The sequence below is a fragment of the Eretmochelys imbricata genome, chromosome 9, assembly GCF_965152235.1.
Source record: "Eretmochelys imbricata isolate rEreImb1 chromosome 9, rEreImb1.hap1, whole genome shotgun sequence".
Classification (NCBI taxonomy): domain Eukaryota; kingdom Metazoa; phylum Chordata; order Testudines; family Cheloniidae; genus Eretmochelys; species Eretmochelys imbricata.
The window spans coordinates 45268703-45296478 of NC_135580.1; the positions used below are offsets into that span (position 1 = coordinate 45268703).

General features: G+C 45.0%; 1 protein-coding gene across 1 annotated transcript in view; it reads left to right on the plus strand.

Moving 5' to 3' along the window:
• The window catches only part of ARHGEF4 (Rho guanine nucleotide exchange factor 4), a 150057-nt gene extending 122834 nt beyond the window's left edge, over nt 1-27223 (plus strand). The window contains 10 exon segments of the mRNA XM_077826938.1: nt 9174-9353; nt 12759-12953; nt 14100-14279; nt 15070-15302; nt 17200-17329; nt 19378-19509; nt 21207-21450; nt 22257-22334; nt 25515-25612; nt 25615-27223. Coding sequence (XP_077683064.1) covers nt 9174-9353; nt 12759-12953; nt 14100-14279; nt 15070-15302; nt 17200-17329; nt 19378-19509; nt 21207-21450; nt 22257-22334; nt 25515-25612; nt 25615-25827 — 1683 coding nt within the window. The 3' untranslated portion in view covers nt 25828-27223.
• Nucleotides 27224-27776: the final 553 nt, after the last annotated feature.

Sequence of the window (27776 nt, forward strand, 5' to 3'; positions counted from 1 at the left end):
TAATAAATTAACATTTTGTTACCTGGCGTGATAGCAGGAACTGTCTTTTATAGAATGATGATAACCTTGGGAAGGATTCAGTGGTATTTTATCTTCTGTGGTTTCCTTTGCCTAAGACTGAGGATATTAGCTCTAGAAAGTTAGCAGACTCTGTTACGACGTAACACATGATAAAAACAGGAAACTCCCATATCTCTACCAGGAGTGAATGGGATTTCTCTGGGAGAAAGCATTACCGAATTTGTTTCTGGTTGATGAAAGTGATCGGTCATGGAAGGTCAGAGGGGAAAGTTATGGGAAATCTGTCCTTAGAATGGATGTTGAAGAGAAGACTTCCCCCAAAAGGTGCATGTATGTGCTGTGTAGTGGATCCCTAACCTGCAAAGCACTGCAAGTGATGCCTGGGTTGTAGTTCTTTCCTATAACCACTTCCCCCAACACACACACATAGCTTCAAATAAAGGCGAGCACCGCTCTGCCTACTCTGCTAAAAACAAGGATAGCATCCCTCTTCCCCCTGGCTTGGGTAACCTGTTTCTCTACAGCTCCCCTTCCTCCTTGGGTGGCGCAGTGGGAGCTCCCCCTCCTGTTTCAATCTACTTTAACCACCTACCGCTGCATATTCCTTGAGAAGGAAATTACCGCAGGGAGCAGGAAGAATTGGAAGCAGGATTCAGTAGGTAAAGCATTAAAGGATAGGAATATAATTAATGACAAGCAATATGCTTTTATGGAAAATAGGCCTTGTCAAACAAATCTGATTTTATTCTTTGGTGAGATTACAAGTTTGGTTGATAAACATAACTGGTAAATGTAATAGACTTTTGTAAGGAATTGGACTTAGTAGCATGTGACATTCTGATATTAAAAAATTGGCACTATATAATATCAATAAAAAAGGAGTACTTGTGGCACCTTAGAGACTAACCAATTTATTTGAGCATGAGCTTTCGTGAGCTACAGCTTGAGCTTGAGCTCACGAAAGCTCATGCTCAAATAAATTGGTTAGTCTCTAAGGTGCCACAAGTACTCCTTTTCTTTTTGCGAATACAGACTAACACGGCTGTTACTCTGAAACCTATAATATCAATAGAGCACATGCTAAATAGATTAAGGACTGGCTAACAGACAGGTCTCAAAAAGTAGTCATCAATGGGAAATCATCACATGGGGTTGTTTCTAGTGGGGTTCCACATGGATCAGTTCTGGGCCCAACACTATTCAACACTTTCATCAAAGGTCTGGAATCAAATATAAAATCACTGCTGATAAAATCTGCAGATGACACAAAGATTGGTGGAGTGGTAAATAATGATGAGGACAGGTCAGTCATACAGAGCAATCTGGATCACTTGGTAAGCTTGGCCCACTCAAACAAACTGTGTTTTAATACAACCAAATGCAAGGCCATATATTTAGGAACAAAAAATGCAGGGCTGCACCTACATGGGGGGCTATATCCTGTAAAGCAATGACTCTGAAAGGGATTTAGGGGTCACAGTAGATTAGGGTGACCAGATGGCATGATTTTATAGGGACAGTCCCAATATTTGGGGCTTTGTTTTATATAGGCATCTATTATCCCCTACCCCCATCCCGATTTTTCACATTTGCTGTCTGGTCACCCTATAGTAGATGAGCAACTCAACGTGAGCTTCTAGAGCAATGCTGTAGCAGAAAGGGCTAATGTGGTTAGTATGGCTTACACTGGAATACTGTGTCCAGTTCTGGTGTCCATTTTTTAAAAAGAATTTTGAAAAACTGGAGAGGGTATAGAAAAGAGCCACAAAAATGATTGCAGGGCTGGAGAAAATGCCTAACAGTGAGACACTTAAGGAGCTCAGTCTGTTTAGTTTATTCGACAGAAGATTGAGAGGTGACATGACTACTCTGTATAAGTACCTTCACAGGGAGAAAATCTCAGATACTAAAGGGCTCTTTAATCCAGCAGTGAAAGGCAGAACAAGAACCGATGGTTGGAAGCTGGAGCCAGACAAATTCAAATTAGAAATTAGGCACAGTATTTTGGCAGTTGTGGTGCTGAACCATTCAAACAAACTACTGAGGGAAGTGGTGGAGTCTCTATCTGTGGATGTTTTCAGATCAAGGCTGGATTCCTTTCTGAAAGGTATGCTTTAGCCAAATACAAGTTATTGGGCCAATACACAGGTAACTGTGTGAAATGTAGTGCCTTGTGATATACAGGAGATGAGACTAGAAGAGCTAATGGACCTTTCAGGCCTTACATGCTGTGAATAAATGACCGTCTAGAGGTTCCCTTCTTAGTAACAAAAGGGGAAGATGATTTCTTAAAGCTCCTGGGTAGGGGAATGTTAATTGCCTGGGCCTGGCCCATGCCAGGAGGCTGGTTCTTTTTTATTACTGTTGTTTTTGTGAAAACCAGCTTGCACAGTCTCTGCTGACCTTTTTCTTCTCTCCTCTCTCCTTCCCTGAACACAGAGAGTTGGAGGGCGGGATGAGGGGGATGGAAGCGTTGAACTAAAGGAGAAATTTTTAAGTCAGGGGCAGAGATTGGCTAGATTACACCTGTACATTTACAAGAATCTCTAGAGTGAGTGCAGCCATGATTCTGGGCATGATGGGAAATAACATGCTATATAAAACTCCCCTGCTGCACTTTCCATAAAAGCGGGAAGGTGAGCTCCTCCATAGGGGAAGGATTAACAGAGTGAAGCAGCTGGAGCAGTCTGTGGGTTTTGCCTTTTGGGGGGCTTGCTGACTTGCAGACTGGTGGGACTGAAGGCTTAATATGTTTGGTGTCATGACCCAGTTATTTTTTTTCTGTTTCTAATACACGTGTTCGGAGAGATCCAAAGAAATATTCAGAAAAATAGAAGCAACACTTTTCAGATGTATTTTAATTCATGATGCAATGCTTGACTTTATAGCTACTCTTGATTAGAAAGTATTTGTTCTAGGGTCACAGAGCAGAAAATGTGGTTCCTGTGCCTTATCCTCTCTCTTGACTGGAGGCTGAGCTCCCCTGTGCCTGATTGATTGCCGATGCACCTGGTATAGGCAGGGCTGCTTTTTCAGCTTTTAGTGCTCAGCATAAGCAAAAGAAGATTATTACTGTTTTATTCAAGTAGAACTAATCAGCTGACAGATAAATATTTCCCAAAGCAGCCTCCATCCCTGGTTTCATAGGGTTTCTACACAGTTCACAGATCTTTTATCTCTGTTAGTATTGCCTGGAGCTTCCGCGAGAACAAGCCTGGGACATATGAGGCAATTATGCTGAGGTATACAGCCTTAGACCAACAAGAGCTGAACAGTCAAAATACAAACATGCATATAGATGCAGTGCTTGGCAAACTCAGTTTCTTTGCATACATATAATTGGCTTAATTTCAGTGTAATTATGTGGATTTGCAGTGGACCCCGGGCTGTTTGTTCGCCCCTCTTGGTCATATTTGTTCAGCCCTAGAAGAGACAGAGCTTGGGATCCTAATGCAGCAGCCTCTAACGTACCTTATTGTTCACTTTTGTGACATATCAAGTAACATACACAGTGCTTCTTTGGTGAACTGTAAATGAGCAGCTAACAAATTACAGCCGATTGTAGCTATGTGGACAGTTAAAAGCAGCTGCAGATGAATAAAAATGCTTATGTAGTATTAGAGCACCTGCAGTACGGTCAATATTCAGTCTCAGTGGTACACTGATAATATTGCATTTGGCTTGCTGATGTATCTTTGCACACTCAACCTGGGTGTAAATAAAGAGAACTCCCTCGTTTCTGTTCATTTACAGAGTTGCAAACAAAACTGAGAGCAGGTCTGAAGAAGGCAAGGTTTGCATTCTGTTTTCTATGATTTCCCTTCCAGAGACTCTGGTTCACACGTTGCTTAGGTCTAAGGTGAGCAGGTAGCAAGTGTGAAAAATCAGGTCACTTTTTGCGGGGGGAGGAGGAGTTAATAGTTGCTTATATAAGACAAAGCCCCTAATATCGGGGTATCTGGTCATCTTACGTAGGTCACAAGAACAAGTTTAGCTGTAGGAAATGCAGGCCTTTAAGAAAAGCTCTGGAGTGGTCAGAATGAAAAGTTGCCGAAGTCACAGAATGGACCAGTTAAACATTGTTTTGTATGGAAACTGACCTTTGTTTCTCAGTGACTATGGTAAATAGCAAGAGTAGGGCATGTGATGTGGTAACTGTGAGCCTTTTCAATACTCCATCTAGCGTGATGCTTCTGTGGAAGGCAAGAAGCGCTTGTAATTTACCTGCCTAACTGTGCAGTGTTCTTGGACATCTTGCAGAAAACCCTTCTCCTCCTATTGTGCTTCCTCTTAATTAACAAAAGGAGAGTCTTAACCATCCCATTCTTATCCCAGCCACATGTCTCTGCCAGAACAAGCTTTGTTGAATTCTACAGTGTCCATTGTGGTTCAGTGCCATGTCTGGAACAGCTGCACTTACAAGTCAGAGAAACTATGTGAAATAATATCAATAGTTTAATAATATTTATGGCAATGACACCATGACTGATGTTGAGTAGTGGCACAGTCTACTCTTAAATGATCTATCTCAGAGGAGGGTCTGTTAAAACAAGGAGTCATTTACTCATTCCATGAGAGTCCAACAAAATATTTTTTTTTAAAAAGCTGCAGATCAAAGACATGATGTACTAAAAGGCAGTACATAATATGCTGGTAATAATCAGTGAACTATTGAATTTTTCAGTACCTGTCCCCTCCCAAAGGCCAAATAGATCCCGGAGTTAAAGTGGCGTTGAATCAGGGAGCTGTAGCCTTCAGTCAAGGTGGTGTTTCAAATATTGCGGGACTAAATGGGGTGGGAAAGTCCAGAGCCTAAATAAAACATTTTTCTCCTCACTCTTCTGCCTTAATCTCCTCTCATTGTTCCCTTAGTGTAGAAATGGTGTTAACTTTTGATGAAACAATAGTTGGTCTATAATCCCCACCACCATTTTTGAGTAACTACTATGAGTCCCAAACACCTTTGGCATGGATTTATCTGCCTACTCCTGGGTATTTGGTAGTTCAGCTGTGACTCTGTAGCTACATACACAACCACCTTTGTAGCTACATTCCTGAATGTAGAAGACTTCAGGTATTAATACTAGATGCTGCATTAAACTAAAGGACAGCTTTGCCATCCACCCATGCCGAAGCCTGAGCTTTTCAAAGCTGATTAAGCGTTTTACTGACACGGCTCCCATCAATTTCTATAGGAATTCTGTGTGTAAAATCCCTTCGTGAGCTGTCAACAGCTCAACCCAAGATCATTGCTAATGTTGGGTCTGATTGGTGGGTCTGATTGGCCATACTGTCTTCTTTATAAAGATAGGCAGTTCTGACTGCCTGGTGCTTACAGTGTTAATTTATTAACGCCTGCTGAATCTTGCTTGTGTTGCAGCAGCAATTTTGTAAAGAAGCGTCATATAGCTGTGTATGGCCCCATTCACGGACTATGACGTGAATGTCTCTGGTCCTTGATTCTACACTCAGAGCAGGGGATTTAAGGCCATAGTGGAGTTATTTTATCTTATGAGCTCTTCATAACTTGTGTCTTGAGAGGCCCTTTGAATTCTGTTCTTTTCAAGGATTTCTTAATTAGTCTACTCCATAGCTATGTGACAGTGGAGCAAATGAGTCATGCCTGAAGGGAGAGGAGACATTTCAGCAGTAGGCGTCTATTCCCTTTTGCTATGTGAACCACGAGTAAGCAGCGTGGTAAATAGCCCTAACAGCATTATTGATTAATTATCAAGCCTGAACGCCCACACACACACAGCTTAATAGGACAAATTGTATACCATGCATTTAGAAGTGTGAAAAGAGCTCTCTACTGCTGCACTAGCTATGGTAGCAGTTGGTTTTCTGGGTCACCCACTACCACTATCTGATCCTTGCTTTTCTTACCTAGAAAATGGTCCCATACTAATACCAGTTGTATGATCCAAACTCATCCTAACTCAGTGTAGATGGGAAGTAGTGAGGTCCAGTAGATAAGACACAGGACTGGGATTTGAGTCCTGGATTGTATTCCGGCTCTGTCATTGATAGAGTGTGTGACCTTAGGTATGTCCCTTAACTTCTCTGTAACTCTTTTTTCCCATCTGTAAACTGGGGACAATGATGCTTGTCCACTCTTATGAGTCCCTTTGAGATGCACAGATGAGAAGTGCTCTATTCCTGCTAAGCATTATTATAATGCACCCCCAATAGCTGGAGTGCTGAAAAGACATGAGGCATGGCTGAAACATTTTGGACCATTTTAGCTGCTATATTAATTCTAGGGATGGTCAGAAAAGCAACAATTTGATTTCATGAAATATGTCACAGTTTGGGAATTTGTTTGTGAGAGAGCAGAACAAAATGGAGATATTTCAAAACATGTTGCAAAAAACCTCCAGAGAGAGTGAGCCATCCTCTCACCACAAGATAGCCTACTGGTTAGGGCACTCCCCTGGGATGTGAGAGACCCAGGTTAGAGTACCCACCCAGCCGTATTCAGAGCTGGGACTTGTCCCTATGTCTCCTACCACCTAAGTGAGTGCCCAAACTAATTGGCTATTCCAGGAGTCTTTCTCTCCCTCCCTCACCTGGACCTGAGAAGCCTTCCGTGCAACATTTTGGCGAAACCCATACATTGCCACAAAACATTTTGGTTTAGATAAAATAGCATTTTCTGTCCAAAATAGTTAGGTTTTTTTTTTAAAATGCAGCCAGCTGTAATGCCTCCTGTTCTGCATCCTGTAGCATGCAGAAGATCCCCTGCCTTTTTTCTTTATGTACTATTTGTATTGGTACCAAGCCAAAAAAACAGTAACACAGGATGTGATCAACTGTGCCTGGAAAAATGTAATCAATCTCAGGTGCATATCATAGCCAATGTTGGGCTATACAGCACAGTGGATGGATACGGAGACAATATTTCAGAAGAGGTTATTAACATGACTGAAGACAGAGTATTGAAGACAGGGTATAATAAGTAACTTTGTCATGGAACAATATGTAATGCTGACAGACCCTGGTCATTGGCAGGTGGGATTGAACCGGGGACCTCTGGAGCTTAGTGCATGAGCCTCTACCACATGAGCTAAAAGCAAACTCACTGTTAGCTAAGGCTGTAGATCAGACTCATTAACTGCTCTCTCTCTAAGTGGTTTCAGTGCCACTAGATGGGACAGAACACCACACCCAGAAGGTGTGGGGATTACACGTACATACAAGTTTTCTCCTTTCCGATCCTCCTTGGGGCTGTTCATGCCACCCAACTTCCAGAGGCTAGCACTGCACAATGGGGTTACAGAAAATCAGGATTCACACGCCCCCTACATTGGATTGACTGTCTGATGACACTTCCCTAACCAATCGTAATGGGAAGAGTCCAGTGTTTTCTTTGACCTCTCAGCAAGGGAGCCCCCAAAGGTTCTCAGAATCGCATAGATGTCTAAGCCGTCATTCATAGTCATGTCCAGGCCCTGATGAAAGCCCATAAGTGTTATTCTCCAGAGGTTAAGGTTAATGGGAAAGTCTCTGACCCAACAAATCAGGATGGACTTGTAGGGAAAAGTCAGATGGACATTCCTTTGGTAGTGACTATCACAGTTCAGGATACAAAGATTTCCCGTATGTACAGTAGTCCCTTGCTTTTATTTCTTCATGCATTTTTTAAAAATGATCTTTTAGGGTTGAAGTATTCCAGGCTTGGTCTCTGCCTGAGCATAGCTTTTACTTTGAATGTTTGAAGTGAACCTCCTCTGATGTTACTTAATCATGAGTGGGTTCAGGGAGGGGATATTGTCCCCATGATTATAAGGACTTGCTGCTCTGTTTTATCACACAGATCATTGAAAAATGACTCAACCATGGCATGTAAATAGTCCCCAGTGAGGAGTATGTCCAAGACTAAGTTTAAAAAATATTGTTTGGAAAGTAAGAAAGTTGGGACCATTTGAAAATTACACACTGAATACCCGTAGTAGAATCATTCCTTAAATTCAAGTGATTGTTCGAGAGATGGGTTGTGCATGGGTGCATTTTTTCCAAAGTAAGCACTTTTTGAGATATGTTAATAACCAGTTGACCCTAAGCTTAAGCATTTGTGTTACTTTGAGGACTTATTTAAAGTGGCTTAAGTGCTAATTTTAACCACCTTAAAGACTTAAAGCAGCATACAATCTTAGGTCACTGTGGTGTACGTTCTGTTCTGAAAAGTGGCTCTGTAAAAATGCTACCATTGGGTTCCATTTTTGTATCTCAAGGGCTTCTGTAGCAAATATGACCTGGTGCCACAAATGTTCTCTGAGATCTAAAGTGCATGCTCTGTTCTTTCTGGCTAATGCATAATCACCAATAACAACTCTTTGATCCAAAATCTGCCTCAGTTACCAAGCACCTCTCACTGTCTCAAACTGGGGTGGAGCAGATGCAGTAGAGGGCACAATTTGGCTGAGCAGTTGGCATGTAGTAATTCTGTTGATGAAGCATGAGCCAGAATGGACTTGGCTTCTTGTCACTTTGCTGCTTCTGAAGGGCTCTAAAGCAATAAAATCTGATTGGGGGGAGATGACTCTGAATACAAACAGGGTGCAGGGCAGGTCATTTCAGCAAGGAGATGCCATTTGAAATAGTCATTATTCAGCCCTATGAACTGCACTAAGAAATGAATGTGCTTTAAATTCTTGTGCTACTGCAAGGATTTGAAGGTTCTTAGTCACACTAGAATAAGAACCAGACTGAGGCTTTAAACTGGGCCTGTACTGGGACAAGGAGGGGCTACACTGCAGCATGAACCCCTGGAAACCAGGAGTTCACACAAGAATGGCAGCCTTCCAAAGCTTGCAACATGCTGTCTTCTCCAGCCAGATTCACTCTGCTGGACAGTGTGAGTGTGTGTGCAGGGAAGGTGACATGGTTCTGTCCTCCTCCTGTTCACAGTGGGGTGACTTGTGCCATTTGTGGCAGTGATCTGGAAGGCCGGTGCTCAGAGAGTGCAAAGACTGCGACTGTGGCTAATGTCTCCCCCACCTCCCATGAGCACCCACACAGAGCCAACTACAATGTAGCCTCGAATATTTGGATGGAAGCTCTCTGAGTGTCCATGTGGGCCTGTGCTAGTTGAGTGAAATGCTTCTGTTGGAGGTAACAGGTTGTCAACGCTTTACTTGCTCTGTTCCCAGCTCATCAGCGATGGCAGCGTGGTGTACGCAGAAGCCCTCTGGGATCACGTCACCATGGATGACCAAGAGCTGGGATTCAAGGCCGGCGATGTCATTGAAGTGATGGATGCTACCAACAAGGAGTGGTGGTGGGGGAGGATCCTCGACAGCGAAGGCTGGTTTCCAGCCAGCTTTGTACGGGTAAGGACCTAAACATTGTTTTTAACCCCAGTCCATTGACACCAGCTTCCTGATAGGAGTGCCCCAAGCACTTCCGTGGCTGGAGGTGATTTGGTGTAGAATGCACTGGTGATCAGAGCCATGTACATTGTTGCTTCCCTTTAATAATGCTGTGCTAGGGTTGTCAACCCTCCCGGTTTCACCAGGAGTCTCCCGGAATTGGGCTCTATCTCCCGGAGGCTACTGAAGCCAAACTGAGGGATTTTAGGCTGCTAAAAGTCCAGTGGCACAGCATGGCTAAAGTGGGCTTGCTGCCTGCCCTGGCCCCGCCCTGCTCCCAGAAGCGGCTAGCATGTCCCTGCTGCCCCGGGTGGCGGGGGAAGGAGTCTCCATGCGCTCACCCTGCCCCGAGCACTGATTCCGCAGCTCCCATTGGCCGGGAACTGTGGCTAATGGGAGCTGCGGGGCAGTGCCTGCACCCCCTCCCCCATCCCACACCCCAACCCACTGCCCTAGTCCTGAGCTCCCTTCCAGAGCCAGCACCCCATACCACATCCCAAACCCCCTCCCGCACCCCAACCCTCTGGCCCAGCTCTGAGCCCCTTCCCAACCCAAACTCCCTCACAGAGCTTGCACCCCACACCTCCTCCTGCACCCCAACCCTCTGCCCCAGGCTTAGCCCGGAGCCCCCTCCTACACTCCAAACCCCTTGGCCCCAGCCCAGTGCCCGGACCCCCTCCCACACCCCAGCCCCCTGCCCTAGCTCTGAGCTCCCTCCCAGAGCCAGCACCCCACCCCACCCCACTCCACCCCACACTCCAAACCCCCTCCTGCATCTCAACCCTCTGCCCCAGCCTGCTGAAAGTGAGTGAGGGTGGGGGAGAACGAGTGATGGAGGATGGAGCGGTGCAGGAGCGGGGTCGCGAGGCGGGGGCAGGGCAAGGGTATTTGGGTTTGTGTGATTAGACAGTTGGCAACCCTATGCTGTGCTGAACTGAAGCCTCAGTGGATCTCTCCATTTCTCAAGGTAGAACCAAATCCCCAGCGAGTGTAAAGCATCATAGTTGAATTGAAATCAATGGAGCCATGCTGAACCTACACCCCAGCTGAGGATCTGGTCCTACAAGCCCCATTTATTGGATGTGACAGACTTGGTGGACAAAATGCGAGGTCCAGAAGTGTAGTCTGTGGTTTGGATAGTGCAGAAGTGGGATTCATTCCTTACTGCTAGTTTGCCAGGACATCCGTGTTCTCCTTACTTATGGGGGAGAACAAGAGTCCAGGCAGATTCAGTGCATGGGCCCCATATTTTCCTTCTCTTTCCAAGTAAGAGGGAATTTAAATGCCATTGTGTGAGCTGCAGTTCTCAGTATGGAATCCCGGCTCTGCATTCACTGCTCATGGGCAGTCTCTTCAGCATGACTACATTAACTGAGAATTTATATGGGCAAATTCAGATCTGTCAGGACACCTGGATTCTCAGTCATTTGTCCTCACACAAATTACTTGACACAAATTATGTATTTATGCCTGTAGCAAAAGTCCTGGTTGGGAGTCTGACTGATTGGGACATAAAAGTTTTGAAATCTTTTGCTAGGGCTGTGCAGGAGGCAAAGAAGAAGTTCCTTGTCTCCTCCTTAGCATCCTTAGTCCCTAGCAGAAGACCTGTTCCAGATGATAAAACGTTGTAGTTTGTAAATAATATCACTTGGATGTGGACCTAGCTCTGACCTTCTATGGGGACAGAACTGTTTCTGGAGAGTCTTTTCTGCTTGAGCACCACACTGAGGTTGCATTGGAGGAGCTTCAGGTTGTTGCCTATAAGTTGGACCCATGTCCCTCCGGCGTGGTAAAACCCTGTGGTGAGACAGCATATCTGTTGCTGACAGGCATTGTCAGTGCTGGCCTTTAAAAAGGCAGGATGCCAACTTCTCCTACTGGAATAATTAACGGCTCTTTGCTCCAGCAACTCAAGCATTGCCAATTATCACTTGACCTCTGATCTATTTCAGGGAAGAGCTATAGGGAATGGAGTATCAAAGCAATTCCAGCTAACCTGGGCTTCTCAGACTTCCTTGATTCTACGCAATCCAGTTTTAGTTGTGGGTCTAACATGGAGATTGCACTGGTTTTCCTGGTCCATGCTCTCCTGCTAGCAACAAAGGCAAATCGGCGTCCCACATCTTTGATCCATCAGCTTTCGTCAATAATGTTGACCGGAATGACTACATTTAGCTATAATTGAGTACACATAGGTCGTATAAATGTGGATGTGTGCAATGTGTGGGTATGGATGTGATAATCCTATCTTAACAAATGTTAACTACATAGAAATCTAAACAGACTCTTTGTATTCACTGCAATATCTGTAGCACTAAAATGGCTGAAGTGGAATGGACATTTGCAAAATGATGTTGCATGTTCCTTACTTGAATTTTCTTTATTCTTTCCTAAGCATTTTGTTTGATACTTTTCTAAATGTTATTAGATATTCAAATGGGGTAACCTGAGACCAGTTAAATATGCGCTATGGCATACTGAACTGGTATGAACTGAATTGAAAATTGCCTGGAATTACCTAACAGTGGTTTTAGTACAGCTGATGAGGTAGACTGTGTACAGCAAGTCTTCTAGGAAAATGTCTGATATTTTTGCCAATATTCATGCTGTGCTGCCATCTAGTGGCCATTCTGAAAGGCACATGAGTCTCATAACCTTGAGCTGTCTCTTCATACGGAATTACTTTCCCATTGGCATCTATATTCAATTTATATAAAGAAATGTTTTATTACTGTTATTTACCTTGTAGTAATGAGTGTCCCCTAATTTACTCCTTAACAAAGACTATCAAAGCAGAATGTATCTAGTGATTTATTACCCTAAACCAGCCCCATAAAAAACCTTCAGTCTTGACTAGTAAATCATTTACTGAGGTGCTTGCCCTTGATTTATATGTATTTCCTCACATCACACCTGTGATCCTTCCATCCAAGAGGGAGCCCATCAATGTCACACCTCAGTTAACGGGAGCAGTGGCTGGATGATGTGAAGGCATCCCCCAAGTGCTGAATAGCTATCCTCTGCCGTATTCTCAGCCCCTCCAAGGTCTACAGAGCAAACGGCCAGGTCTACTGACTGAACCTAGTTATCCTATCACTAGAATTCCCTCCACCCTCCCGTGGCCAATCTCTGGGCCCAGGTTCTGGATATTTCATAGAATTAATTCTGGAGGACACTGACTAACCAGTGTGTGGGCTCTAGGAACGTGACAGGGAGGAATTGCTGATCACAACAGCCTTGCTGTCCTCCAACATGCCCTTGTTGGTGGAAGAAGGAGCTGAATTAGTGACGCAGGCAAGATGAGAGAGTAAAAACAGGGAATTGAGGGACTGTTACCCAATGGAAACCCATGTGTGTTTGACACAGCTCCGAGTGAACCAAGATGAACCCATGGAAGACTACCCTATGAAGGCAGAGGACGGCAAAGAGGAGGATGCCAGCACCGCCGCCCGGCGTTATGGGGTGGGGCAGACAAGCAAGGACCAAATGAGGACCAATGTTATCAACGAGATCATAAGCACAGAGAGAGACTACATCAAACACCTGAAGGACATCTGTGAGGTAATCAGGCTGTGAAAGGAGAGAATGAGGGGCATATAAAATGGGTGTGACCCAAATGCATGAACTGAACCCACTTCAGAAGGGAGAGATCCCCAACCCCCACCCTACTAAGCTGTCTTGTGCTCTTCTTTTCTCTCTAGCTGCAAACTACTTTTCTTCCCTTAAGAAAAGAACCCTCAGTTAGCAGAGTTGTCTATCTGTCATATACCTTCTGCCTACCCCCTGTGTAATCACCGTGCATGTTCAGGAAATGGAGAATACTGATTCATTCCAGGAATATCCCAAATGCTCCTTTATTTGGAACACACAAAGGAGTCCTGATTAAATGTAATTAACTAAATTTCCCAAGCCAAGAAGACTAGAATACTAGCACCACTATATTCTTTATTAATAAATGGTGAGAGGTGGCATGATCAGAAATACCCATCTTCGTGCAAATCATATACTCACAGACCCAAACCGTGGGGACTGTTCGGCCTATTAGAGCATTCACTTCTGAACATGCTGAATATTCTGACATCTCCTTTCACAAGAGACATGCCATGTGATGCACCGAATAAGTGATAATTGGTGATAACAGCTTTGCATGGACATAGCACCTTTCCTCCCCAAACACTTCACAAAATACATACCTAAAACACCACTGATCTGCAGCCTCCTCCAGGATGGAGGAAGGAAGCCAACTGGGGAGAATCAGAGCACCCAACAGGGAAAACAGAGACAGTTTTATCTAAGGACTCTAGCATATTCAAGCCCAGATCCTCAGCTTGTGTAAAACAGCATAAATCCATCAATGGAGCTATGTCGATTTATACCAGCTGAGGATCTGGCCCTTTGGGTTTAACCAGAGTATCTGGTACCCATACAGTCAGCTAGTTATTTACCGGAGAAGATTCGATAGGGCAGGTCGTACCTTTGAGCATGGGTTACGGTATCATCCAAGGCATGTTTTTGACTATGGTTTGATTTCCAGGTGTGCCATTTTTAGGCATGGTACCTTCAGAAATAGTAATAAAAGCACAGCAGACTCATACTAGAAAAGTATAGGGTTTTGCTCTAAAACCCACTTTCATTGACTCCAGTGGTCTGTGGACCAGGCCCTTGAGCAAGTACCCAACACCCCTTGAAAATCTGACTTCCTTCCAGGGTTACATTAAGCAGTGCCGCAAGAGGGCTGACATGTTTACAGAAGAACAGCTGAAGACAATCTTTGGGAACATTGAAGACATTTACAAATGCCAGAAAAAATTTATAAAAGCTCTGGAGAAGAAATTCAACAAAGACCATCCACACTTGAGTGAGGTCGGCTCCTGCTTCCTGGAATATGTGAGTTGATTTACAGTGTCTACGTGGGAAAAGGCTAGTGGGCCAGATGTTAGCTGGGGTGGACCAGAAGAGAAGTCTGATATTTCTCTGATGGAATTTTTAAGCTTTAGGTTTTTTAGAATTAAATTTATAGCCCTTCTGGTTGCCAAGAAGACCTTCCCAATGTGACTCACTAAAAAGCTGCCTTGCTGAGTGCAATACCTCTCCATTGGGGGTGAAAACTCTGTAGCCTAATGTTGCCATTTGCAGGCCAATATTTTAAGTGTTTCACTGCTGATCATTTCATCAGAAACATCCATCTGGGTAGGGGATAGAGTGGCCTGTGGGGTACATGGGATGTTGGACGCATCCTAGCCTGTCTGATAAGTAGCAATTACCATAATTTTTAATTGGCCTCGGCCAGGCAAACATATAGGACATGTATCAGATGGGCCTCTTCTCCCTAAGAGGAGACTGCGGGTTGGCATAATGGAAGTGGCCTGAGGGGCACTTGTAAATCCATCATTGAGCGTATAGGCCCACCAGGGAGAGAAGTATATCAGCGCACCTGGCAGTACCCACTACCAAAAAGCACCACTGCCAAGGCCAGGGTGAGGTGTGGAAGAGACTAGTGGTTGCCTACCAGGATAGGTGGGTGGAGTCCCTTTATTGTGAAGCAGTGTAGGTACTGTAGTTGTTTTGGGCAGAGGGGCCTGCAGTGGCTGAGATCTGCACTGTGCAGCATTTTCAGGCCCAGACTCTGATATGAGAGAGATGACTACTCGGGGTTGCCTTTTCATTCCCATCACAGCAAACAGAGTTCCAGATTTACTCCGAGTACTGCAACAACCACCCCAACGCCTGCGTGGAGCTGTCCCGACTCACCAAAGTCAACAAGTATGTCTACTTCTTTGAAGCGTGCCGCCTGCTTCAGAAGATGATCGACATCTCTCTGGATGGGTTTCTGCTGACCCCAGTGCAGAAAATCTGCAAGTATCCACTGCAGCTGGCTGAACTGCTCAAATATACCAACCCCCAGCACAGGTAGGTGCAACATGTTGGGGAACGGCTTAGATGCACATGGGAATGGGCAATTTGAGAACAGTTGTCTCAGAGTTACAGAAAAAGGATACTCGTGGTAGCTGTATGTTATATTCACAGTTGTTTAGCGTGCCCTCTTACCAGATAGATCCTTTTCTATTAGGCAAACACTGAGCTTTCTCTACCTGTGTAGTAGGTACCACCCTACTGTTTGTTCAGTATCGCGTTCACTTCCTTATTTGAGCCCCAAGAGTGATATTAGCACAGCCAATAGGCCTCAACGGTCAATTTTTGCTTCCTTTGCTGGCTGTGCAGCAGCACAGCACAAAATGCTGTAGGTCCTACCAAAACAGAGGCTGTTTTTATGGGAATCTGAACAAAGCCTGAGTTAGAAGTATCATGTCTGAAAGGATGGGTTCTTTGGCCAGAATTAGCTAGGCTGTCTGAACAGCTGGGCTGTGGCTGATACTGCAGGGTATGAGGAGAGTAGTGGACTTGGCCTGCTGCTGTCCTATGGCCCAGTGGATTCATAGTGAGCACAGACACTCACCTTCAGGTATCTAGCCTGCCCTCCCTGCCTGCAGGAACTGTGTACCGTTATGGAGATCTTCTCCATAGCATCAGGGGTCATGCACAGTTCATATATTAGGTCTGGGCTGCTTCAGCGCCCTCGCATAGTCAGCCCCCAGCTTTGAAACCCGTTCCTGGGACACACTGCATGGGCACGTTTGTTCCATGTTTTCGATTTTATGGAGTCAGGGTAATAAGCTTAAAAAATACCCAGCTATCTGTTTAGGACCAGATCCTCAGTTGGTGGGAATCACTGCACTTAAAATGTCTTCAGTGGGGCTATGCAAATTGCTAAGGATGTGGCCCTTTGGCTCTAGAGAACTTTCCCTAGGGCATCATAACAATTTTAAGGCACGGCAAACTTGGGGCCTGTGTTTTTAAACAGAATCTCTTTACAGTTTTGACAGAATCTATTCAAATTCTCATAGTGCAACCATCGATCAACTGTTTTTTTAAGGAATCACAGTAATAGGAACATATTTGTGCCTAATAAAATGTGTCCCTAAATAATGCACCTGGTATAACTAGAGTTACACAAATAAACCTGACAATCTGTATTGGAGGAAAGTGATCATAGTGACACACTGTGAATTGAGCTGGACTTTCAAGTTCCTAATGACCACACTGCTGTTTCTCAGAATTACTTTATGTGTGTGTCTTACTAAATTTTTAAACACTGTGTAGTGAAAGTAAGTATATCTGGAAGGGAGTACATGGTGCAGTGGGTGCTCTGAGATTTTAGAAATGGTGTGTGAGGCAAGACACTCCAGCCGTCTTCTTCCAGGGCTAGTTTGAACACTAAGTCCCAGAGGAAGTGAGTGAGATGGGGGTAGCAGATGGTGTGTGGGTTGGTTGGGGGAAATTCTGTCCTACCACAAATAGATAATGCCTCCTGTTTGAAAGGGACCCAAGCATTTCTAAATGGTCTTGCCCCATGCCTGACAATTAAAACTTTCAAATTTAATGGCATGAAAACATTGTGACTTTAACAATTTCACTTAAAGAATAGTTTGCACCTGCTGGGTCAGATTTTCAGATACTCGGCGCTCACCATTCAGGCCTGGCTTTCGAAAGAACTCAGCTCCTTTCAAAATCTGACCTATTTTCATGCCTAAATGGGAGATGAGTTCTTCTGAAAACATGGTCCACAGGGCTCTTTGTGTGACATTCTCCAAATGCTTTAGAAATACAACACAAGTGAGTGGCAGAACCAGAAATGGAACCCAGATTTCCAGCTCTGTGCTCCAGTTCACTAGACTCTAGAGTTGCAGCACTTTTGGATTCCCGTCTGCTCATGTAGGCATGCCTAACGAAATCTGTTTCACCCTAGGGATTTTAAAGATGTTGAAGCTGCCTTAAATGCCATGAAGAACGTTGCTCGACTGATCAATGAGAGAAAGAGGAGGCTGGAGAACATAGACAAAATTGCCCAGTGGCAGAGTTCCATAGAGGACTGGGAGGTGAGGGGACTCAAGTGCCCCACAAAGTGAATGGGGCCCCCAAGTGATTATTTTATATGGCTCACTAGCCCAATCACATTCTGTCACACTCATGCTTGTTGATTCACCTTCTCCTGATAGGGATGGAGGACCTCTGAAAGACCTGAGCTAGCCTGATACCCTTCTACAGCTTTGTACAGCTCTCTGGGTGCTGTTTACCATCCGTCCTTGCTCTTTGCAGAAGGAAATTGGCACAGCTGCTTCCTGAAATTCCAATCAATCATTTACTGTTTGAACAATTTTCAAGCATTACTGAGGCAGGCAGACTTGGCATCTAGTATTCTAAATTATATCTATGAGAGGGTTACCAGGCCCTGACAGATAAAATGGCATCTGAATTTTCCTATAGTATTTGTACATGCTCAGAAAAACTCTTTTTAAAACCAGCTTTATTTATTTCTTTATTTTTAAGATAAACAAAACTGCCTGTTTTCTAGAGCTGAACAAATGTATTTTGATTAAGTTATCCTTTCCGCCTCCCCCCTCCCCCCCATCAGCTGGTGTAAACTAACGTAGCTCCTCTGAGGGCAGAGGATTTGGCTCAGAATATCTACTGTGAGCAGCTGATGCAGATCTGGCAAATGGGGCTGAATTCATAACAAAATTTCCTTTTCTGCATATGCCCAGCCAAATTGGTGCTGAATGGATGTGAGAGGGACAGCATCCCTCACCCTGATGGGAGTCAGGGATTGTGCTCCAGTGTTGTGGTGGAATGAGATCATGCTGTGGTAACTGGGCCTACAGATTTACCCTAATTGAGAGCTCAATTGTAAAATAGTGTGTTTACGTTCATAAAATGTCACAATAACCTAGAACAACAAATATTGATGGGAAAAGGTGTAACAGGAAAACAGACTAAATCAGTCCAAATAAAAAGGCCTCCTGATATAACTCAAGGAGTGTGTTTAGAGAAGTATGCAACCAGAAATCAGTGAACCAAAATTGGTGTGTCAGAAACTAGGCCTAACTGGTGGACAAAATAATGAGGGGATGTACTATCCACCCATAACTCCCTTTCAGAGGTCCCTAAAGAAAAAGATGTTGCGGGGAAATTGGCTACTGGAGCAAGTTTTACCATCATGGCTGCTACTCCCCACCATCTCCTGGGACCCTGAGCCTTCATCATCCTGATCCTGGAGATGCCCTGACAGGCCAGGGAGAGTGACTGAGGGGATGTCACCACCACTGCCAGCTCCAGCTGAATCCCAAACACCACCTGAGATGAAACAGGATTGGACTTTAACAGCAGCAGCAGAAGCTCATCTCCACTAACTTCTTCTCTCTTCCCCAAAAGGACAGTTATGACCATCCTTGATGCTATCTAAGAGATGTCAGACAATGGGGCTTTTCCTTCTAAAAACTCTCTCCAGCTAAAGGGAAAGAGAACAAGAAATCTTGTTAAAATGAAAGCCTTACGTAATGCTTTATATTTCAACCGCTTTAACTGTTTTTCCTTCTTCTCTATGTCTTTAATGAAAGCCTAAGGATTTTTAATGGTGTGTTTGCCATAGTACTACGCAGGCAGAGGTCTCTGCATACCAAACCCTGAACCTTGTTTAATGCTGTTGAATGTTGGACAGTGACTGGGTTATGTTAACACCTTTGGCCCATTTATTCCATCTAAGTTCATACAACAGCCCTCTCGCCTTTTTCACTCCATCCACATTCACAGAGAAGGCCTGCATCCAGGATGCACCAATTTTGGTTCACTGATTTTTGGTTGCACATTTCTCTTGTTTACCAAGCATAATCTTAACACACTTCTTGAGTTATATCCAGAGGCCTTTTTGTTTGGAGTGATTCAGTCTGTCTCCCCTTTGCACCTTTTCCCATCAACATTTGTTGTTCTAGGTCATTGTGACATCTTATGAACTTTCACCTCAGATCCAGGACGGTAGGTCAGGACCACACTATTTAACCAGTCAAGCCCAGGTGCTCAAGTCAGCTTGAATTCTTGTGATTCTTGGTACAAACTGACATGCTCTTTGTGGTGCTGCTGCCGCCACCAGGGTGAAGACGTCCTAGTCAGAAGCTCAGAACTCATCTATTCTGGGGAATTAACCAGAATCTCCCAGCCTCAAGCGAAGAGCCAACAGAGAATGTTCTTTCTCTTTGATCACCAGCTGGTCTGCTGTAAGAAGGTAACTTGAAGAGCCTGTCTCTACCTCTGTTGATTGATATGTCCACTGAAGTCAAATCCCAGCTCAGTTCAGTTTTACTTTTTACTTTCCCCTCCCCAGAATATTTTTAAAGAAAGTCAGTACGTAGGTTGGTAGGCTCAAGCTAGACATGTTGGTCTATCAGTCAGGGGGCTGGGGTGGTTTATGTGCATACACAGCAATTTTTTCCTACCATGCTGGTCTACTGTGCACTTGATTGCAGATGATAAATGGAAGTAGCAGGCTCTTGGCAGGCAGGTCTCTTGCAGTGAGAGAGGACAGCTGGGCATTGGCTTTTGTAGGATCAGTATGAGGCTTAAAATCAAATGCGTCAACATTGCCATCATTATTTTCGCTCTCCTCTAACACGGTTGTCATCAGCAGGAATTTAGGGCCAGATTACTGAAATGGTACTCAGAAGACAAATATGGCTGTGGCTGTGTACCTAACTTCCAGCTCAATTAGTTTGGATATGTTGCTCTCAGAGGGAAAGTGTGGTGTGTTACTAACCCAAGGAGATGGCCTATTTAAATAACAGGAGGGATCACAGGACTTAAAACTGTCTGTCTTCCCTTTAGGGGCCAGAGCCAAAGCCCACTGAAGTCAATTAGAGTCTTCCATTGGCTTTGGCTCAGGCTCTAAGTGAGGATGGAACAAGACATTTCACTTGGGGTCCTGCCTTTTGGCACTTTCCCCTGGATGGGCTGTATTGAAAGATCAGTTTTGTATTTTGTTCAGGGGAAGCACAATGTGCCCTCCCCATATGTTGTTCTTTATTGAAAGCTCTTTCGGAGTTGGAGCTAATTCACAGGCCTGATTTTCAGGGTTGCTGAGCTCTCCCAGCTCCAGGTGATGTCAAAGAGCTCAGCACCACTGAAAGCCAGGCCCCCACATCAGTAGGCCAAGCATCACTTGGCTTGTTTTCATTGGGAATGCTGGCTGGTCACAGCTACACGTGTAAGTGCAAAGACTCAGCTGTGGTTGTGGCCTAGTGCGGAGGAACTTTCTACAGCACGTCAAGTGACCACACCAAAGCTTTTCACTGAGCACATGAGCCCCTTCACTTTACCCACGATTCCTTACTCCAAGTGGCTTAAACTAATGAGGGCCTTGCCTCGGACACTAGAGCTGGCTGTATTTTTCACCAGTGACGTTAGCAGGAAAATCCAATCCTGCATTGTGTGGCTTCTTGAGATAGATTGTGGGGGCCAAATCCTGCTCCATTACACTGTCTGAAATCTGGAGGAACAACGTCGACTAGTTGTCTGGCTTCGTAAGTAACTAGAGTCACCGTGTCAGGGCAGTGACAGGAATCTGAGCTTGCCTTTCAGACATTGTGGGAAAGTGACAGTGAATTACAGAAGCACTCTAGTGCAGTTGGCAGTAGTGCAGTACATATTATCACACTGCTGTAAGTATAGTCCTGCCCAGACACATGCTCCAGCAGCTACAGAAACCATTCCTGGGCCCCACCTGCTTGTTATAAGACTGCAGCCAGCATCAGAAAGAGAGTTCCAAAAAGCCACAGTCAGGGCGAAGAGGCCTAGGTGTCATTGCTTTTTCCCATAAGGCAGTAGTGCTCATCAGCAAGGTAATGGGTCGTCTGTTGTGGCTAGGAAGAGAAAGGAAGTGTGTGCGTGGAAATTGGATATAGTTGCAATGAAAATAATCTCTTCCAGGATCTCCTGCGCCGGGACATCCTCTATTATAAGAGTCGGATCAACATGGATGACATGGAAATAGTGGACGTGGAGGATGGGAAGGATAAGGACTTCAATATCAGTGTTAAAAATGCATTCAAGCTGCTCTGCAGGGACCCTGAAGAAGTCCACTTATTCTGTGCGAAAAAGCCTGAACAGAAACAGCGCTGGCTCAAGGCATTCGAGAATGAAAGGAAACAGGTTCAGCTTGACCAGGAAACTGGTATGGAAAGGTTGTCTGTCTAGCAGGGCCCTCCATCACACTGAACACAAATATGTGAAAGTGCAATACATGCCCCTCTGGCCCATGGCTGGGCTGCAGATGTATATATTTTGCATGATGTTTCTTTTCCCCTCTGCTCATCACACAAAGAATAGAGCAGAGAGCAAGCCGTGAAATGAGGTCTTAGGGAGCTGCTAAAATCTTTTGCTTAGCCTGCTTGAACCATTAAATAGAAAGGTATGCTAGTTTTCAATTATTCTTCCCATTGGCAGGGTTGGAGACAGACTCGTCAATAGCCCAGCACAAGATCGATCCAGGATTCTATACATGACCACATGTTCTCTAGGGGGCAAATTCAGCTCACCATTTTTATACTTGGTCTAATGTGACTAGGGCCACACAAGCAGGGCCAGCCCAGTGTGCCAAGAGTGCAGGCCATATGGTAAGCTGCCACTGACCATGCTAACCAAGGAGGCAGGGAGAACTGAGTGGGGGCGTAGCTGCCACAAAGTGAGACACACGTTGCGTCTTGCAAAAAGTTGGCAGAGCACCCTGTGCAGCATACACTCTCCCGCAGCGCCGGGGCCAATTCTGACTGAATTCTACCCAGAATACGTCCCGGGGCTCCTGCGGCAATGTAGACCCCAATCTGGAGCTGTGCCTGAAGAGCACAATCAAATCCATAGTGATGTGTTCATCCTCACACTTCCCTCTTCTGATCTGTGCGTGAGCCCTGCTGTTTGTTGGAGGAACTAGGTGGAGCCCTAAGCGGTACAGCTGCTAAGCGGTTCGGTTTTGTCTTTAAGGTTTTTCAATCACAGAGGTGCAGAAGAAGCAGGCGATGCTGAATGCCAACAAACAGCACCACACCGGAAAGCCTAAGGGTGAGTGTGGCCCTTTCTTTTTCTCCTAAGCACATGAGTACCTCTAAAAGTACTGACTTCAAATAAGCTTGGCCTGATCAATGCATTAATTGCCCCCTCCCCCAGCTCGTTCATCTTTGGGAGCTTGGTAAGTGTTACTCTTCTCCTACCACTGTGTGGAGGGGTAGGTTTTAAGATCTTTATTCCAGTGGCACAGGGGTCACTTGGTATGGTGGAGAAAAAAACTGGGCAGGGAAATGAATGAGAAGCAATTGCCCCTGTTTTAGCAATAGCCATTCTAATTTTCTGTCACTCTGGGTTTATGGAGCCTAGGAACAAACTTGATCAAAATGAAGAGTAAAAAATACAAGCTGTAAATCGGATCAGCACATACAGTTCGGAAAACAAATATTTTAGTGAAGTCACGTTTAAATAAAAATCCAGATTCACCGATAAACATGCCTCCCTATTAAGCAATCTGAGCTTGTCAATAAACAGGTGAGCAATGTTTCAGCGTAACTTCCCAGTGACGGTATTTTTGTTTATAACAATATTTACAGTTAGTTATTCCACGGGTTAAGGTAGAATTTCAGTATTAAATAAAGAACACAGTGTTAATTCTGATTCCAGTAGGAGTCCATAGCTAAACACAATGCTAAGGAATCTCACATTGACTGTAGACCTTGAAAATAAATCAGACCCTAGTGCCATCCAGTCAATAACCCCTCTTAGCTGGATGGGAGACGTGACTTGTCACAAACTTTGATCGAGCTCCCTACTCATACTGTTAAGAGGGAAGTGCCTAAGGATTTCCACTGGTTGGTCTTGTTCCACTGGGGTTGAACAGGAACGCTAAAGATGGAGGTGACTAACACCTCACTAACTGCCTACTACCACATTGAGAGCTATTGTCTCCTAGGTGAACTAGGAAATGCAGTGATATGGGCATGTAATATTTTTGCTGGATCAGGCCCTTCATCACTGACTGATGAGAAAGAAAATACAGAGAAAGAGTCTTGACAAGGAAATAGGATCCTGGTGAAATTAATTGAACTATCCCCAAGCTGTGGAAATTACTCAGCACTGTATTTTTCTATTGCTTCCCATTATATGGAAATTTTCCCTGAACAAGCTGATTTTACTGCATGTGATTAGTGTCAATCAAGTGACGATAACAATGCTCTCGGACAGGCCAGCTGGTAGGCTCAGAGTGGTGGGAAATTGCAGGACAGTCCCCAGCAGCTCTCACCAGGTTGAAGACTTGGCAGCCTTAGCTAGGCCAGTGAGATTCAGCAACCCAATATTTCCTGGCTACAAGGGTCATTCTGTGTGTCTAATCATTGGTTCATTTTCCAAAACCCGTAGTGTAGTTCAAGGTAGCTAAATACAATTGGCAGCTTCTGCTTATGAGACTGTTGGATGGCATCTGGCTGGAGACTGGAATCCCCCTCTCAGCCCTAGAATCCAGGTCTCCAAGCAATTTGAATGGGGCAGCTTGCAGGAATAATGATGAGGAGTTTTAGGGGAACTCCTGGGAAGTGAAAAGGGATGTCTAGGTTGAGGTCTTTGGGGCAGGGACATTCTCTCTGTATGTTTGTGTGGTACTTGGCACAGTGTTGGTGCTATCACAATAGAACAGTTAATTAAATACCCGCCCTTTGCTGTACATGGGGATAGGCTAGATGCAGATGATGTGTTCTTCAGTAGTGTCTGTAGGTGCCAAGGACAGAAAGCAGCAGCCTAACAAGGGAGGTTTAGCAGTAGCCGAAGGGAGAATGAGCTCTATGAGTTGCAGGGAAGTTTCCCCTCCTTATGCCTGTCCTGTCCTTCATCATGGATGCTACCTCCAGGCGAAGATTCACATAACCGCCCTGGGAAACCAGACTTTGTGGCTGCACTCCCTCTACTGTAGCTTGCCAAGGAATTCAGTCTCTTACCTTTCTATGGTTCCTCCAAAGGCGACTGTTTAACCCTGGGTACTGGGAGGGGAATTAAACACAGGCTGGCAGTTTATTGCACAACCCTGCGAAAATCCGAGAAGGACAGTTTGGCTGTAACCTAGACTTGGAGCCGGATATTGCCAAGTATCATGGGAGTTTGGAAACAGGAGCCGGATCCAGTTGGCATAGGCTGCCCAGTCTCTCTCTAGTGCAGCGAACCAAGGCCCGATCTACACCGAAAACTTATGTCAACCTAGTGAGGTCGCTCAGGGATGTGTAAAATTCACCCGAAAGAAGTAGTTAAGCTGATCTGAGCCCCATTGTAGACAGCACTAGGTTGAGGAGGAATTCTTTTGTCAACCTAGCTACTGCCTCTTGGATTAACTACAGTGATGGAAAAACCGCTTCCATTGTTATACTGTGACACTACGGCTGCAGTGCCGTAGCTGTGCCATTATAGTGTTTGTGGTCTAGACAAGCCCCTAACTCCAAACACTACTGAACCCCGAGGGCTTCCAAATCCAGATCTATATCTAAATGCTGTGGACTGGGCCCACTGTTCACTAAGACTTTGCAATGTTTAAACATTTACAAATACTTGCATATTTACAACCTGCCACACAACCCTGGTTAACGTGCACAGGTATGGGTCAGTTAACCAGTCTCCCAAGCATTCAGAATTGGGTTCTCTTTAAGTTTGTCAGCAGTAGACCACTGTAATGGCATGTCTACACTGCAAAGAAAAATTCGTGGCAGGCCCGTACCAGTTGACTCGGGCTTGGGCTTTGGGGCTGTTTCATTGCAGTGTAGACTTCCAGGCTCGGGCTGGAGCCCGGGTTCTAGGACCCTGCGAGGTGGGAGGGTCCCAGAGCTCGGGTTGTATCTTGGAAGTCTACACTGCAAATGAAACAGCCCTGAGAGCCCAAGTCGGCTGGTACAGCTTGCTGAGGGTTTTCCTTTGCAGTGTAGACATGCCTTAAGTGTCAGGCTTTGTCCTCGCATTCCTGAGCGTGGCTGCAGGCAACAGTCTGAGGGCATGTGAGCAGCTCTGAATTCCAATCAACATTTGGGGCACTCCCAGACTATTGGCTTAATCCCGGAACTGCCTTTGAGGTTAGATAACTCAAAACAGAGTCATCTGTAACTGGCTATTACTTATTATGGCTAACTCTGCCTCCGCTTTGAGAATGACTGTGTGGGAATCAGCCACGGGACTGTACCAGTCTAATGTTTGCTCTTCCCTGTCTCATTGTCTGAACAGCTGTCACCAGGCCCTACTATGACTTTCTGATGCGCCAGAAGCACCCTACCCTGCCTACCAATCTCCCCCAGCAGCAAGTCTTCATGCTGGCAGAGCCCAAGCGCAAGCCCTCGAACTTCTGGCAGAACATCAGCAGGCTGACGCCCTTTCGGAAGTGAGGGGCAGCCCCCTATTTGTGCCTGAATCCCTTCTGAGAAAGCACTTTAGCCATCAGTTCCAGCTGACGGACCCCCGGCTCTTCCACCCCTCTGTCTGCAAAGGATGGCGCATGCTCCTTCCTTCCCTATTTATTCTGCAGACTGACTGTACTTGAACGGGTCCGAAGTGGGACACTTGCGTGTTTTTGTGCCGGTCGAAGTGAGCCATCCCTGCACAACGCTCGGGAGCCATACAAACCCCCAGGAAGAGATCATGACAGGATGGAGCCTGAACTATTTTTCATCTTACCCTTGTTGTCAGCTGCATCTTGACCCAATCCTCCCAGCTGTGAACATTATTGCTGTCTGACAACTGCCAGAGAGACTCTGGCCTTCAGCCAACACGGCTGCCCACGCAGAGATGGCAGTTTGTCCATTCCAACACCTGCCTGCTTGGTGTCTACTGAGCATGCTCAGAACCATGGTTCATTGTTGCTGATGTGATGCACTTTTGGGGGCACTAAACCCTTCCTTTCACTGCCCCAATCCCCGAGTTCATCTTCAAAGAAATGATCTTACTACACGGACTGATTAGCCTTTACTGGCACTCAGAGAAGGCAACAATGATATCGCTGTGCCCTTTTTCTTTCCCTGAGGTCAACACACCGCCGAACCATAGTCTGGTAAATGGTGCCAATCAAACCCACAGCATGAGTGAAGTACACGCAGCTTGCAATTGAGTTGATTTTCTTTGAGTTATGTAAAAAAAATGAGTTAGGGAAAAAATGTGCCTAAAATAAGTACTGTTTTCAGCTCCTTAGACTTTTCCCACCGTCACCCTGCCATATTTCCTGGCCAATGAAAATGCTAAACGTTTGTAATGTGTTTATTTATGGCAAATACAGAACTGTGTATTTTGTAAGTTTGTAATCAGTCCCGTCAGATGTTGTTAACTTGATGCCTGTTTCGTCTGTCTTTCTTTTTTTCTGTTAACAAAAAACAAAGGCCAATATTTGCAAACTTAATCCCCTTAAGGTAGGGTCCTAACTCCACAGCTGAGCACCTTCATACAAAATGGATGGATTTTTCCAAACCAGAGAATACATCCAAACCCCTCATATCAAGGTGTATTCCAGGTCGCCTGCACCTTTGAAAAAAGAAATCAGGCCATTTATAAGGTGCCTAACTGTGGAATTGAGAGTTTAGCAGTAGGCATGCAGGTTTGTAAATTGTGGCCAAAAAGAATTCATTTAATCCGTGGTTAGTAAAAGGAAAGATTCGCCTTACAATAGTGAAAGAGTTAGAAGCCATAAGGACTGAATTCCATAGCTTAGGAGAAGTTGTGGGTGGTTGGAAGGAAAACACCCATTCGTTCCAGTGCGTTGCTATTGTGAGTAAGCACTAACTGTCTGCAAAGCTCAGAGTTCCAATGTTTGCTGATACTGTAGCTGACTGAAGTCTGGTTATCCAGGGATATCTGAATTCAGTAGCATGTACAAAGTCATTCTTGCACTATATCTTTCCCCTCACCAGGGGCTACATTTAGTTTCATAAAGAAACTTGTAAAAGTGACTTACAGCCAGTGTTTGTGTCTTACGCATACATGTCTGTCGGTGTGGTCCTCGTTCGGCCTCCTCACAATCCTAGCTGCTTGTTCTCCTTGCTACATAGGTGGCCATGTGTCACTAGAAGCCACTCTGGAAGTGGCATCTTTCAAAGTCCTCCTGGGGATGGCATATCTGTCAAGAGATACAGAGGAGCCTGGAAATATGCTAGTTGGTTGGAATTGAGTGCTCAAGGCTGCCAGTGGAATTAAAGGCCATCTTCCAAATTCCTGTCCTATCCCTTGATAGGTTACAGCACTGAATTTCCTGACATCAGCCGGGCACTTCAAAGCAAGTGCATCATTTGTGATGGTCCATTTCCTATTGATACGTTTTATTTAAATAAGTGGCAGTGGGTGCCTTAGCCCTGGATTTCTGTTTTGCCTCTCACTCCTGTGAGGAATGAGATGGGAACATTGTTCCAAGATGTAAAAAATTGCCTAAGAGAGCTTATATGTAGCCATGCAGCAGCTGTATAGCCCAGTACAGAGACTGTCATGGGGTGTGGCCTTTCCGTGAAC